General features: G+C 50.8%; 1 protein-coding gene across 1 annotated transcript in view; it reads right to left on the reverse strand.

Annotated features, from left to right (window-relative positions):
- Positions 1-2377: 2377 nt before the first annotated feature.
- STX8 (syntaxin 8) overlaps positions 2378-16007 on the reverse strand; it is a 331533-nt gene continuing 317903 nt past the window's right edge. The window contains exon 8 of the mRNA XM_008010330.3: positions 2378-2552. Coding sequence (XP_008008521.1) covers positions 2485-2552 — 68 coding nt within the window. The 3' untranslated portion in view covers positions 2378-2484. The remainder of the gene's footprint in view (positions 2553-16007) is intronic.

Below are 16007 nucleotides of genomic sequence, written 5' to 3' on the forward strand. Positions count from 1 at the left end.
ACGCAGCCCATTTCATTCTTCTAACTCTGCTTCAAGGGCCTCGACATCCCAAGGCTAGCCTGGGTCTGCATGTGTTGGCAGCTCCTGGAAGCAGGGATCAGGCTCCATAGAGACAGGAGAGCGTTCTCCTCGGCCCTGGTGCACGCTCACATCCTCACAACGGTCTGTCCTATTGCACCAGGTGGAAGTATGTGGCAGGATCCCCAGGATGTAGACTTGGAAGCATCTGGCCCACTGGGCTTAGGCTTGGGGAAGAAACTTCTTTTTTTTTCTTTGAGACAGAGTTTCGCTCTTGTTGCCCAGGCTGGTGTGCAATGGCGTGATCTCAGCTCACCGCAATCTCCACTTCCCTGGTACAAGCAATTCTCCTGCCTCAGCCTCCTGAGTAGCTGGGATGTACAGGCGTGCGCCACCACGCCCGGCTAATTTTGTATTTTTAGTAGAGATGGAGATGGGGTTTCTCCATGTTGGTCAGGCTGGTCTCGAACTCCCGACCTCAGGTGATCTGCCCGCCTCAGTCAGAAGGAACTTTCTTTCAGTGGAGCCAAGCAGGGCGCTCTGTGCTTGTGTGTGCCAACTCACTCTGTCCTCACAGCAACCCTGTGAATAGGAAGGACACCTCATCTCCATGCCCTAGACAAGGAAGCAGAGGCAGAGGAAGGTAACTTGCCCGTGGTCTCTGAGCTGGTAAGTGGTGTGGTTGTCATTAGGGTCGTTCACTGCATATTTCAGGCTCTCGGCCTTCCAGACATTTCCTGGTCCCCTCATGGTGAAGCAGGCCAGGTGACAAGTTCTGGCCAGTGAGCTGAGAGCAGAGGCAATGGGTGTGCTTCTGGGCCGCACGTGTCCCTGTGGCGAGAGCTTCCAGAGCTCCCTTGTCCTTTGCCAGAGAGACCACGGTCGGTAGCTTTCCTGTCTGCGGGGGTCAGAGCTGGGCAGGTGTCTGGGCCCCCAGACCCCAGGTCTTCCCGGGACCCCTGGAGCCCCCAGTCCCTAGAAAATGACATTACACCAGGCTACACGTGGCGCGCTCTCTGGTGTCTCTGTCCACAGGGGGTTTCAGGTCATGCCCTTTTGAGCAAATCTACCAGAAACTCGCCTGCTGTGAATCCCCTACCTTCTTCACAGTGAAATCTTGTGCTTTGGAAATCACCCATCATCAACCCTAATTCCTTCCCCTTTCGTCAGGGAGGGCAGAGCAAGGCCAGCTGGCCCAGCCTGCTTTCCACGCGGATAAGAGAAAGCACAAGGTGCTTGGCCCCCTGACCCCTGCTAACACGAACTCAGCCGTCCATGGGCCTGGCGTCTTCCGCAGGCCTGCCCCATCTGTCTGCCCTTTCTGAGACACACACACACGTACACATGCGCTGCGCGAACTCACACGGGGCCGTCGGAGCCAGGCGAGGCGCCAGGTAACAGCGTGTTCTCCTGACTTTGCAATCTCATCTCTCTGAACCCTCCACAGTGCTTTCCAGCCCGACCACCTCCTGCCCCACCTGCCTTATTCCACAGACTTGATTCCGGCTGCTTATAAAGATGTGTCAGCCCTGGAAGATGAGAGTTGATTGTCACCAACGAAATGAAAAAGAATGTGCTTCCGGGGCTAATGGCAGTTCCCAAAGGAATATTTCTGTGAAGTGGCGGCTGGCACCCCTAGGAGGAGTGCTGAGCCTGGCGGGGTGACTCGGGTGGGGCAGGGCGCCAGGGTTGTGGTTCCACGCTCAGACACAGGCCTGTGTGGCTCCTCCGCACAGCCCTCACCTCACTCCTTCCCCACTACCTGGACACACGTGGCCTTGAATGTACACCCATTTCCTGCACAGACACGTGGCTTCCACAAGCAGGCCGGACGTCAAGGTTTCAAAATGCCTATTAATCCAGTGGCCCCAGGATGCCCAGAGCACTGCGGGGTGGCCAGAAACCACTGGCCGCCATGAGGCAGGGGACCCCGAGGGACCTCTGGCCAGCACCAAAATGACCAAAGTCAAAACTCAAAGGGCCACGCTGGGCCCAGTGCTCTAGGCAGCTCTGCAGAGCTTTCAGTCTTTGCTTTATTTATTTATTTATTTTTTTTGAGACGGAGTATTGCTGTGGTGCCCAGGCTGGAGTGCAATGGTCCACCTCTTGGGTTCAAGCAATTCTCCTGCCTCATCCTCCCGAGTAGCTGGGATTACAGGTGCCCGCCACCACACCCAGCTATTTTTTTTTTTTTGTATTTTTAGTAGAGACGGGATTTCTCCATGTTGGTCAGGCTGGTCTCAAACTCCTGACCTCAGGCGATCCACCCGCCTCGGCCTCCCAAAGTGCTGGGATTACAGGCGTGAGCCACCACGCCCGGCCAGAGCTTTAAGCCCTTACTGAAGCAATGCACAAGGGGTCGGAGCTTTGGGGGAATTTATTGAGAGCAGGTTTTGCGTACCAAAAGGGTGCTGGGCTTGTATCTGTCACTGGCAGGTGTCACAGCTGATGGTTTCTTTACCACCATCAATTAGTCGGCCAGACCGCAACCACCACGATAGCCACGAGCAGCAGTAAAATCACCATGATCATCCCTGAAAAAGAGGAGCAGAAAATACTACTTTTAATGGTTCCTGCCGGAAAAGCTTCACACATTCTGAGTGTCTGCAGAGAGTCAGAGGGATGTAGTTCCCTCTGAACCTTCGGCTTGTACGAGGTGGAGACGGGTGGTCGGCGGCCTGGGGCGCTGCCGCTACACAGCTCTGGTTTTGCAGGATGGTGAGTGCAGAAGGCAGGGGCCTGGGTGTGGCCAGGCCTCCCCAGGCAGCGCTCAGGCCAGGACGGGGTGCCTGCTATGCCCCTAACTCTAGCATCTGTGTACACCGCAGACCACAGGGTAGGGCGGAAGCTGCTCACGACAGCCACCCTCGCTACCCAATCAGATTATGCATTGACGACACATTGATAAAGCCAAGGGCTTAGGAGAGCCTTCTAGAACCCATTCTCCATTCTCCACATGGCTTCACTTTGTCTTCTTGAGTCTAAGATCCTTAAGTCACCCATTTCTACAAATATTCACAGACAGAGGTGCTTGCTTTAATATACACTTTTTCTGCGAGTATTTGCTAGTTTCCTTTCCTGACATTTGTGGCTGGAGAGCATGGGCCCTCCCCACCAGCCCACCTTGGGTCCCGCTCTGCCTGCCAGCCCTGCCCTGCTTCCTCCGGGTCGTGCGCCTGGACTGACCATTGCCTGTTCCTTCACCTGATGCTGATGAAGTGGGCCCCAATGAACACAGCCCTCACTTAGTGCAATGAGCTCACTGTCTCCCGTGTTCACTCGCCTAGTATTTAACAATGAGTGCTTACCACGGCCAGGTACCAGCGGCGACAAGGTGTAGCATAACAGAGATGGGGCGCACCTAATACAGAGCAAGCACTCAAGAAAAGTTTGCTCACTAAAGAGTCCTTGACCTGCCAAGGCCCCACGAGGGAGATGGGTAGCAGAGGAGGAGAGGTCCATGAAAATGCTTCAGAAAGTAACAGGGAGAGCCACGTGTGCAGGGTCACGTGGTTGTGTGGCCAACAGGACTGCTCAACACTACTGTAGTCTGTGGCATACGTTCGAGAGCAAAGGAAATGCTGTTTCAATTAGACATTTGTGAAAATAAGAGTGCAATTTGCTTTTCTGTCCAAGTTTACAGACTTCCTGAATCCCCTACCCAGATCCTCAGGGTTCAGTGTGGATCAGGTCGTATCAATCTTAAGCTCAACCCATGTAGGCACTTTATCATGGTTTTGAATATTGAGAACACTTAAAAAGGTATGGCAAGTGGCTGGGTACGGTGGCTCACGCCTGTAATCCCAGCACTGTGGGAGGCTGAGGCGGAGGGATCATTTGAGGTCAGGAGTTCGAGACCAGCCTGGCCAACATGGTGAAACCCCATCTCTACTAAAAATATATTTAAAAAATAGGCCAGGCGTGGTGGCTCATGCCTGTAATCCCAGCACTTTGGGAGGCCAAGGCGGGCGGATCACGAGGTCAGGAGATCGAGACCATCCTGGCTAACACGGTGAAACCCCATCTCTACTAAAAATACAAAAAATTAATCGGGCATGGTGGCAGGCACCTGTAGTCCCAGCTACTCGGGAGGCTGAGGCAGGAGAATGGCATGAACCTGGGAGGCGGAGCTTGCAGTGAGCCGAGATAGTGCCACTGCATTCCAGCCTGGGCAACAGAGCGAGACTCTATCTCAAAAAACAAAAACAAGAACAAACAAACTATATATATACACACACACACACATACATATATATGTGTATATATACATATATACACATATGTGTATATATACATATATACACATATATATGTATGTGTGTATATATATACACACATATGTATGTGTATATATGTATATATATAAAATATTAGCCAGGTGTGGTGGTAGGCGCCTGTAATCCCAGCTACTTGGGAGGCTGAGGCAGGAGAATTTTTGAACCTGGGAGGTGGAGGTTGCAGCAAGCTGAGATCCCACCACTGCACTCCAGCCTGTGTAACAACAGCGAAACTCTGTCTTTAAAAAAAAGAAAAAGAAAAGAAAAAAAGTATAGCAAGCTACTTTGTCATCTACCTGTGACTGTGGTTGAATTTGTCTAATATGGGCTCTTTCTCTGATGATCCAATCTTTTGAGAGACGCTTCTCTCGGGGCCCCAGGGTTTCTCCCCGTCTTCCTGTAGGCGAAAACCTCAGCCTAGTCTACCTTAAGGCTCTGCCAGCTTTGGTTCATAGCCCAAATCTAGCTGTGCTTTTTGTGCAACCCATGAGCTAACGATGGTTTTTATATTTGTAGAGGGCTGCCAAAAAAGTAAAAGAAGATGTGACACCGTCTGTGGTCTGCACAGCCTAAACCGTTTACGACCTGGCCTCTTCCAGAGCCTTGCTAGCTCCTGCTCTCCATCACGGTGACTGATAATGGCCCATCTGCAGCATCAGTTCGTCCACTTAGGCGCTGGCTTTCAATGCACTTCATTTCTTTCATCTAGGGATTGTCTTTCTTCCTTGTAAATTCAGTTCTGCATTAACATTTGTGGGTGGCGTTACACTATTTTACCTAACATTTCAAGATGCTTGCAGCGAGAAGGTAGGGGTAGGTGTGTAGGGGTGTGTGTGTGTGTGTGTGTGTCTGTGTGTATGTGTGTGTATGTGAGAATATCTTAGTCTATCTTCTTGCCAGAAGCAGAAGAACAAATCTTTTCAATGATTTCTGCTCCAGAAACATCTTCAGGTTGACCAAAAGCTCCCCTGGGCAGGACCGTCACTAGTTCTCGGTTATTCTGGTGCCTGTGTGGCGTTTGGTTGACGACTTGGTCCTGGCTGGGTGAAGGTTTACGCTGCACAACAGCAGAAGATAATGGGAATGAGGAGGCAGGCACAGGCGGGGATGGGTGGAGGGGGCAATCCCTGGCACTCTAGGGCCTGGGCTCACCCTAAGATGAGAGGGAGGGGCTGGCAGCTGAGGAGATGAGGGAGAGGATGAGAGGTGTTTTAGGAAGAGGTACTGCTCCTGAGGCTCCGGTGGGATCACAGTTGGGAGGACACTTGGGCCCAGAAGCTCTGTGCAGCAAGGTAGGCTCCACACTGAGGCTCTGATGACCGTGAATTGTCAGATCAGGGTGATTATCAGAACAGCGGAACGAGTGACAAGAACAAAGAAATCAAGAACAACTGATTGGGAAGAGGAAAACACGCATCTGGTTTCAGTTCGTACACCCCGAGCGTGAAGTCCAAGGGAAGAGGCCTCAAGGCATCCACAGTCACTGCCATCCCTGATTTGGCTCCCTGCAGTGAGGGACCGCTTTCCTAGGTCCCGGCTCCATGATGGGGCTACAGCAAGCTTTTCAAAACGTAAAGCAGATCAGGCCACCTCCTTGCTTAAATCCTCCAGTGGCTGAAATTGAGATCCAAACTTTACAGTGTCCAAGGGGGTTCTGTACAACCTAACCAAGCAATCCTGCGGCCGCACGCTGTGCACTGTGCTTGAGCTATCCTGGCTGTCTTTGGAGCCCCTGGCAGGCCAATGCGGAAGGTAGGGGCCCTGCCTCCTGGCTTCGACACGTGCTATCCTTTCCATCCAGGAGCTCCCCACTCTTGGTCTAGTTAATCCCCCAAACTCAGTGGCACTTTCCCAAGGAACTCTTTGTTGTCCTCCAGTGCCCTCTTTTCCCCCCTAAGTCTCCATGGTAACCCTTATTAAATCTTGTTTTTTTTTTTTCTTTGAGATGGAGTCTCACTTTGTTGTTCAGGCTGGAGTGCAGTGGTGTGATCTTGGCTCACTGCAGCCTCCGCCTCCCAGGTTCAAGCAATTCTCCTGCTTCAGCTTCCCACGTAGCGGGGATTACAGGTGCCCACCACCATGCCCGGCTAATTTTTGTATTTTTAGAAGAGACAGGTTTCACCATGTTGGCCAGGCTGGTCTCGAACTCCTGACCTCAAGTGATTCGCCTTCCTCAGCCTCCCAAAGTACTGGGATTATAGGTGTGAGCCACCGTGCCCGGCCTTGAATCATTATTTAGGTCCTCAGCTACTGACTGTCTCTCTTGGGCACATGAACATCTACACCAGGGACTGTGGGTTCTCGTTCACCGCCATATCTGCCATACCTAGAACAGAGCTCTGGCACAGGAAAGAGGCAAACACACCTGCGTGTATGTGTGTGTGTGTATAAGACAAATGAGTAAATGTGTTGAATTTTTGGAAGGGATAAGAAGAGACAAGAGAGGCACAGAAGGAGTGGTCAGCAGAGAGGGAGAAGCTGAGAAAATGTGGCAAGAAGGCGAATGTGCAAGAACATTCAAAAAGTGGTCAATGCCAACCCAGAATACTGCAGAGAGAGGAAGACAGAAGAACGCTCTTCTGCAGAAGAGCTGCAGAGACCTTTCAGAGTACAGTTTTAGCACACGGTGGGTGGGTCTATTGGAACTATTATTAATACAGTGGTGCTTAAGCTGCTATTTTTCTACCACAGATACTGTAAATTAGACAAATTATGCCCCAGTAAAGGCATGACAGAGCACACAGTATCTATAAAAAATGAAAATGGGGCCGGGCGTGGTGGCTCAAGCCTGTAATCCCAGCACTTTGGGAGGCTGAGACGGGCGGATCACAAGGTCAGGAGATCGAGACCATCCTGGCTAACCCGGTGAAACCCCGTCTCTACTAAAAAATACAAAAAACTAGCCGAGCGAGGTGGCGGGCGCCTGTAGTCCCAGCTACTCAGGAGGCTGAGGCAGGAGAATGGTGTGAACCCGGGAGGTGGAGTTTGCAGTGAGCTGAGATTCGGCCACTGCACTCCAGCTTGGGCGACAGAGCAAGACTCTGTCTCAAAAAAAAAAAAAAAAAAAAAAAAAAAAAATGAAAATGGGCCAGGCGCAGTGCCTCATGCCTGTAATCCCAGCACTTTGGGAGGCCAAGGTGGGTGGATCATAAGGTCAGGAGTTCGAGACCAGATTTTTAGTCTCTACTAAAAATACAAAAATTAACCAGGCGTGGTGGTGCACGCCTGTAGTCCTAGCTACTTGGGAGGCTGAGGCAGGAGAATCACTTGGACCTGGGATGTGGAGGTTGTGGTGAGCTGAGATTGTGCCACTGCACTCCAGCCTGGGCAACAGAGCAAGACTCCGTTTCAAAATAAAATGAATTAATGAATGAATGAAAATGAACTTGAGTGACGGACATCTTGGACAGTAAGCTGATAAGATGTGATAAACTGGGCTCTTGTCCAAAGATGAAAAGGGGGATTTTAAGAGCCATGACAAATAAGGCCTTTAAATTTCAAACCCTTTCAGAGCAAACAGGGGGAGACTTTAAACAGGCTTAAGTAAACCGGTGTATACGGAGGGTCAACTGAGGAGGTCATTTTAAGATGGCAGGTGGCAGCGATAAGCGAAAGCCAACTGCTGTCTTTTGGATTCTTTGCGTCAAAGAGAAGGTGTTTATCTACCTTATCATGGCAGTCCCTTTTTCTTTAAGAAGTTTGGCTTCCTTGGAATGTGATCCCAGCTCTGGCACCTTGCTGAATGGCGTTTCTCTCCTCTGAAGGATGTTTCAGAATGAGTAAGCAGGGATCTTTTTGAAGCCAGGGAAAGCTGAGCCGCACCGTTCGTGAAACAGTCACGCGTGCCAGGTTTGGCGCTAAGTGCTATGGGTACACTGCTTGGCTTAATTCTCCACAGTAAGTAACCCTCATCTCTGTTTTCTATCTGAGGAAGCTGAGCTTCTGGAAGGTGAACTCTCCTACCTGAGGCCCTCTGGCTGGTAAGAGGAAGAACTAGAATTGGAATCTAGGTGGGTAGGACCCCTCCGCCCACACACTAACCCTTCTCTACACCAGTGGAGTTTGAGTGGAGGCCTCCTGACTCGAGACAGCGTGGGGTCCCCTCAGGGAGAGAGGCCCAGACTCGCTGGGGCTGGAACACTGGGATAAAGAGTTTCTTCTCTTTTCATCCTCTTCTCTTTCTTTCTCCCTCCCTCCTTCCCTTCGCCTTTTATGATGGAAAATTTTAAATATATACAAAAGCAGACCGAAGGGCACGCGGAACGGTGATGAGCCCATCTGTCAGTTTTCACAAGGATCCACTCATGGCCAGTCTGGCTCTATGCAAACCCTCACCTGCTCCCTGTCTCCTATTATTCTGAAGCAAATCCCAGACACAGGTCATCTACAAATATTTCAGTAAGTATCACTAACAGGCACCATTAAAAAGAGACACACACTCTCCCCCCTACATAACCACAAAGGGTCTGACGGTTCCTAAAGGCAGAGGCAGGGAAGAGCCTGCGACTCTTCTGAGGTAAGAAGGTGGCTCCAGTTTTGGGGGTGCAGCCGACCCTCCCGCTGGAGGGACATGGGATCTCGCATCGTACTTGGTCACGTGTGAAAGGCAGAACTTAACTTCTTCTGCCTCAGAATAGTTCTTAAACCTCAAGGGGGTCTAACTCATCCATTCCCCCAGCTAAGGAAATGTTTGACATTTCAGCACAAGGAAAGACAGTTGAACTTCTGGGAGGCTGCCAACTTCTCAAACAATGAATGCTCTCTGCCCCCAACCCTAGCACAGAACACCTGGTGTGACTCCCGACTTCGAGATCGTTTCTGTGCGCTTCACTCAGCTCCTGCCCTGGGCCCGCTGGCACCTGGCGAGGCGTATTTTCCCTTCCAATAACTCAAGAGTCCCTTTCAGGGGCAGGCATGGGATGCCAGGGTTACAAGAGTGGAAAAAAATGTCCATTTCCTTTGGTCAGTTTACCAGATGAGTATTACTCAACCACTTACAATATTTACAAGTCCAGCTCATGGCAATTAAAAAAAGATGTAAGAAAACAAACTCCTTTTCAAACTGGGAGAGGATATTAAACACAGTCTCTCAGGAACGGTGTTTTCTGAAGATTGTTCATCTGGAGTCATGGTCCATACTTTTTTCCAGTGAGACGCTGGAAACCAGCAAAATACGGAGCTTGGACGGCCAACGCCCCTGCCACAAGTTGGGTGTAGGTAACAGCTCTCGGTGCTTACTGACACGGAGGAGGAGGGGAAGGAGGGGAAAGAAATCTGGAGGCTGACTTTTCGAGAGAGTGAGCAGATCTCCGCGTTGGCCACTTTTGCCCTGTAGTTACAGGGGAACGTGGCGGGTAGGCTGATGGGAAAGGAGGAGGATAAAGAAGGACGCTTTATCCAGGAATCTTTATATCTGGTTTTGTTGCAAGGAAAGCCACCTTACCTGCCCATTACTCTTGGTTGTCTTGAACCAAAATGCATATTCTGGTCAGGCGTGGTGGCTCACGCCTGTAACCCCAGCATTTTGGGAGGCCGAGGCGGGTGGATCACCTGAGGTCAGGAGATTTGAGACCAGCCTGGCCAACATGGCAAAACCCCGTCTCTACTAAAAAATGCAAAAATTAGCCAGGCGTGATGGCAGGTGCCTGTAATCCCAGCTACTTGGTGAGCTGAGGCTGGAGAATCGCTTGAACCCGGGAGGCGGAGGTTGCAGTGAGCTGACATTGCGCCACTGCACTCCAGCCTGGGTGACAGAGCAAGATTTTGTTTAAAACAAAAACAAAAAACAAAAAAAAAAGTATATTCTTTTTGTTTGCCTCGCTTTTCACACAAGAGTTAGGCCAACTGGCAACCCCCCTGTAGCTCCTAACCTCTAAAGATGAACAGAGTACACTTCTTAGGGACAACTCCTACAGTTTTTGGTTTTTTTTTTTTTGGCAGTTGTGCCTGTCAATAGGTGACATTTGCTTATGTATTAACCAGTTGATTCTCACTGATCAAACGGACTTTTCACAGCAGACTCCTGAGCTGAGGTGGGGAATAAGCAGGAGAAGAGACAAAACTGGAATATTTATCTTCAAAAGTTCATGTAAATGTTCCCTTTAATCCCACGACTGGGCAAATACACGGAGAAAAGAGTAGACGCCGTGCAGAGAAGGTGAGCGTATTTACATTCTGATTTCCAGATTGAGCGGCTGGAGAATGGCGGCTATGCTTGAGGTCTCTGCCCAGACCTGCCCACTCCAGGGCTGCGTGGGCTCTGCTGGGGGACCCAGGGGGTGACAGTGGCAGCCCTCCTGCAGCTGCTGCTCAGCTGCGCTAGGGGAAACCAGGCACTGGGGGTGTGGAGAGGAGGACCTACCTGCCTCTGATCACACCCCTCTTGAATCTATCTTGCCCCATGGTTCTACACTTTAATTTCCCCCGAAGAATGCTTTCTAAACACTGGGCAAAAGTCATCTCTGCTTTTCTGAGTTTGTTTTGTTCTTAGCCTGGCATCCAACTTTGCAGGTTTTCCTTTCTCTGTTTTGCGGGCCGGCCTTCCTCTGCAGCTCTGCGGGGTTGCATCTGACTCATCAATGGAGTCTCTGCCCGCTCTCCTCTGAGTGTAGCCTCGGCCCATTTGCCACCCGCCCCAGGGCAGGGCCAAAGCCTTGAAGGCTTGTCTCCTCCATATTTCATGAATATGCTGACCGTGAAGACTGCTCAGCCCGTACACAGCCAGCCTGCCCTGGAATCCAAGGGTATCTGCAGCAAGGCCATTGCTCTTAAACGACTTCCTTCCACCTTTTAGGATCTTTTAAATTTATTTTTTATTTTATTATATTTTTATTTTGTGAGACAAGAGTCTCCCTCTGTTGCCCAGGCTGGAGTGCAGTGGCTCGATCTCGGCTCACTGCAACGTCTGCCTTCCGGGTTCAAGTGATTCTCTTGCCTCAGCCTCCCAAGTAGCTGAGATTACAGATGCACGCCACCGTGCCCGGCTAATTTTTGTATTTTTAGTAGAGACGGGGTTTCACTATGTTGGCCAGGCTGGTCTTGGACTCCTGACCTCAGGTGATCCGCCAATCTCAGCCTTCCAAAGTGCTGGGATTACAGGCGTGAGCCAGCATGCCTGACCAGGTTCTTTTTTTATTAATAATTCCTTCCTTAGGCCATAGAATCTCCAAAAACAGATCAATGCAGTCTGGTGCGGTGGAAGGGGCACTGATTTTACAGTCAGGAAGACCTGACTTCTAACCCGCCACTGGTATCCTATGACACATTGGCAAAGTTCAGCTCTCTGGGGCTCAGTTCTACCATCTCTGAAACAAGACTGAAAAATCCTGACTTCACAGGCTTGTTGTGAGGATTGGGGAAAGATACAGTACACGAAACTTCTAGAACATAACTGGCACTCAATAAATGGTAACTCTCCCAACAATAATTATTACTCCTCATAAGAATTACACCCTGCCTGAAACGGGTGCCTAGTGGTGGCAGGTACTCCGTAAATGTCCTGCACCAGAGCCAGTCTCTCAGCTTAACAACAGAAATCCAGCGTCACTCTCTCCAAAAGAGAAGGAAGAGTAGCAAAAACAGAGGAACACCTGGGTGGCATTTAGTGTAGAAGCAGAGGGAGCAATTCTCGCTGCAGCCCGGCGGTGATGCGGGCGTCCGGGAAAGGTTGGAAGTTCAGGGTGGAATGCCTGGCAGCCGCTGTGTCAGTTATTAGCTACAGGAAGGGCAGCTGTGCCGGGCGGAACGCTGGCGGCGGTCGGCAGGCTGGCAGAGCACAGCCAAGTGGTCATCAGGTGAGAGGAACTGCGAAAGGCCCAGACTTTTTTTAAAGCCAGTGAGGAAGTGGAGGTCAGAGCAGAGGGGTCACAGGACGGGGTCACAGGCAGAGGAGGAGGAGGTTAAAGCAAACCACAAGGTGCACCCGGCTTTATAACACATTCAGCTATGCGGGAGAAAAGATGGCGAGGAACCCGGGGCAGGAGAGCCTGGGCGTTCGGCCATGCTGCATAAATAACAACAATGACAATGAAAATAACAGTCACAGTGGCCGGGCATGGTGGCTAAGGCCTGTAATCCCAGCACTTTGGGAGGTCACAGCAGGTGGATCGCATGAACCCAGGAATTCAAGACTAGCCTGGGTAACATGGTGGAACCCTGTCTCTAATTTAAATTTAAAAAAAAAGAAAAATAATAATATTCAAAGTAGTAGTGTCACAGGAACAGAAGTCAAGAAAAAAGCCTGGACAACAATGCGAGATCCCACCCTCTACAAAAAATATTTTTAAATTAGCTGGCTTTGGTGATGTGTGGCTATAATCCCAGCTACTCGCGAGGCTGCGGTGGGAGGACTGCTGGAGTCCAGGAGTTCAAGGCTGCAGTGAGCTGTGATTGCACCACCGCACCTCAGCCTGGGTGACAGAGTGAGATCCTGCCTCTTAAAAGAAAAGTCAAGAAGGCCGGGCATGGTGGCTCACACCTGTAATCCTAGCACTTTGTGAGGCCGAGGCGGGTGGATCACCTGAGGTCGGGAGGTCGGGAGTTCGGGACCAGCCTGGCCAACATGGTAAAACTCTGTCTTTACTAAAAATACAAAAATTAGCTGGGCATGGTGGCGGGTGCCTGTAGTCCCAGCTACTCGGGAGGCTGAGGCAGGAGAATCGCTTGAACCTGGGAGGCAGAGGTTGCAGTCAACTGAGATCACGCCACTGCACTCCAGCCTGGGTGACAGAGCAAGACCCTGTCTTAAAAAAAAAAAGAAAAGAAAAAACAAAAACAAACAAAAAAAGAAAAGTAAAGAATCAATGTACTGTTATGCCATTAGGTACGTGCGCTCAGAAAGTTTGCAGGACTCAAGTCCCATATTGTTTTCACCATCAGACAATGAGGCTAGCAGGGCAACAATTTTCCCCCAATTTAGAAGTGAGAAAATAGGGACTCTGAAGTTAAGCAGGGTGAAAAGAAGAGCCGAGACCCCGAAGGCTTGACCATCCCACACTCCCTCCAGTGAGCCCAGGAAGGCAGAGGCCGGCGGCAGGCGTGGCACTGGGTGAATGGCCACGTTCTCTGGGAGGGAGCACCAGAGAGCTCGGCCTGACTCGGGGAGCTGGAAGGTTAGGATGGGAGGAGGAAACCTGGGTGGGCCCCGGACGTCCTGCAGGGTGAAGATGGCAAGCCACAAACTGTGACATGTGCCTGTGACTCCTCAAAGAAACATGTTACAGGGCAAAACAATCAGCCCCCAAATAGAATCTTAGCTGGATCTCAAGTTTTGTATCATGCTGACTGAATGTAACAGTCTGGGCCTTTAGACAAGATTGCGGTGGAGGAACACAGGACAGTGGGCTGAGGAAGGGCCTGCAGAGTCCAGTCCGCCCTTTCCAGCCTCTGCGAGCAAGTTACCCAACACCTCTGCTTTTGGGCTTCCTCAGGGCCACGTAGGACAACACATACATTTCCCAAAGCTGCGAGAGGATGGCACGATGTCTGTAACGGCCCAGGGCCTGGCACGTGGCCAGTGCTGGCTTAATGTAGGCTGGCTAAATTCTTCTGAAAAGTACCAGCTTCCTGAAGGTCAGAACTTCCTGAAGGTCACAGGCATGGTGGCTCATGCCTGTGATCCCAGCACTTTGGGAGGCTGAGGCAGGTGGATCACCTGAGGCCAGGAGTTCAAATCTAGCATGGCCAACATGGTGAAACCCTGTCTCTACTGAAAATACAAAAATTAGCCAGGTGTGGTGGCACACACCTGTAATCCTAGCTACTCAGGAGGCTGAGGTAGGAAAATCGCTTCAACCTGGGAGGCAGAGGTTGCAGTGAGCTGAGATCACACCACTGCACTCCAGCCTGGGCAACAGAGTAAGACTCTGTCTCGGGGGGAAAAAAAAAAAAAAAGGGGCCAGGCACAGTGGCTCATGCCTGTAATCCCAGCACTTTGGGAGGCCGAGGCAGGCAGATCACGAGGTCAGGAGATTGAGACCACGGTAAAACCCCGTCTCTACAAAAAAAAAAAAAAATTAGCCGGGTGTGGTAGCAGGTGCCTGTAGTCCCAGCTACTCGGGAGGCTGAGGCAGGAGAATGGCGTGAACCCGGGAGGCAGAGCTTGCAGTGAGCCAAGATTGTGCTACTGCACTCCAGCCTGGGCGACAGAGTGAGACTCCATCTCAAAAAAAAAAAAAAAAAAAAAAAAAAAAAAACTGTGGTCTTTTGGGGTGGCCTTTAGAGCAGCCAGGCCAGTGTCCCCCATGTGCCTGGGCGGGTTTGTGCTGAGGCAACACTGGGGAGAGAGAGGCACCCGGCACCCTCCTCACCCTGGAAACTCAGCCCTCTCCCCAGAAGGCCAGGCCCCCACCTGGAGAGAAATCACCCCCAGCCTGAACTGGTGCCCAGCACCAGGCTGATGAGGCACTGCTCTGTGGGAACACAGAAATGTGGAAAGAATCGACTGGAAAGAAGGCAGCAACTGTCAGAAAAGAGAATGGTGTGAAGAGAGACATCTGGGGGCCAGAGGGAGCCAGAGAATCAGGAGAAGGTGACCTGGAAAGGGTGGGGGTTGGGATGAGAGAAAAAAGGTACTGGCCTAGAAACAGGAAATTAAAAGGAATTAAGACTGCAGGTGACCAGGCAGAGAGCTAGACGGCAGCCGAGTGAAAGGCAGGTTCCTGGGATCTGGGGTCTGGGATGCAGGCACGAGCACCTGGCCGGGGATCAGGTGGCCGTGCAGCAACAGTCATGGCCACAGGACTCTGGTGAGGCCGCTGCTTGGTCAATGGAGACCGCATATGAGAGCTCACAGCCCGGCCAGGGCGAGTCAGGTCAGAGTGGCTGCTGAAGCTGTCCCAGTGCTGAATAGCAGCACTGCCCCGGTAAGATTTACCCAAGAGACTTAGACTCACCCACATTAGAACTGAACAAGTTGAGCGCCTACTGTGTGTCGGGTCCAGTGGGTGCAAAGACACACACCTGGTTCTTCATGGATCTGCAGGTCTCATGAGAAGGGTGGAAAATCAACCCTATCTCTACCCACGCCCAACACAAACAGGAAACTCTGCATATGACAGCCGTTCCTTAGAGGGAGCGTGTAAAAACTCTGCCACTATTGCCGCTTCCTGCACAGAAAGTGCTGAATAGTTTCTAGGCCCCATCTGTGTTCTTAAGGTGTTATTCATTTCCCATCCCTGAAATCAGCTCAGCTCAGCGATTGCCACAAGGGCAGAATTCAATTGTAAATAGACAATCCTTCCTATCAGCCACCGAGAGCAGCAGATTAGGAGTTGTCGAGCCAGTAATTTAATGCCAATTCTCTGGCACGTCAATATTTGCTAAGAAATACCCCTTCATTGTGCTGTGTGTTACCCCTGGGAATGGGAATCCGTCTGGAGTCTGGCAGAAATTCAAGTGTCTTTGAAAAGATAGTCAGGAACTCTATGATGGATATCTTGTTTTGACAATTCCCTCTTGACTGTCAGAAGATTCCTGCAAGGTTCCAGTCAGGCTGTGGATTCGGCATTACAAACCCCTCTGCCGTTTGTCCTATTTGGATACTTTACCTGGCACCAATTAGGGACACCTGGCAGGGCGACAGACACGAGGGCATTGGTACCAAAGTTCTACAAAGGCAGAGAGGCATCGCTGCTACGATAAGGCTTTGTCCGTATAACAAATGCTTATCTGATTGGTTAACAGGAACTCATTTGACCAAGACGCAAAAGACTA

The sequence above is a fragment of the Chlorocebus sabaeus genome, chromosome 16 (assembly GCF_047675955.1).
Source record: "Chlorocebus sabaeus isolate Y175 chromosome 16, mChlSab1.0.hap1, whole genome shotgun sequence".
Classification (NCBI taxonomy): Eukaryota; Metazoa; Chordata; class Mammalia; order Primates; family Cercopithecidae; genus Chlorocebus; species Chlorocebus sabaeus.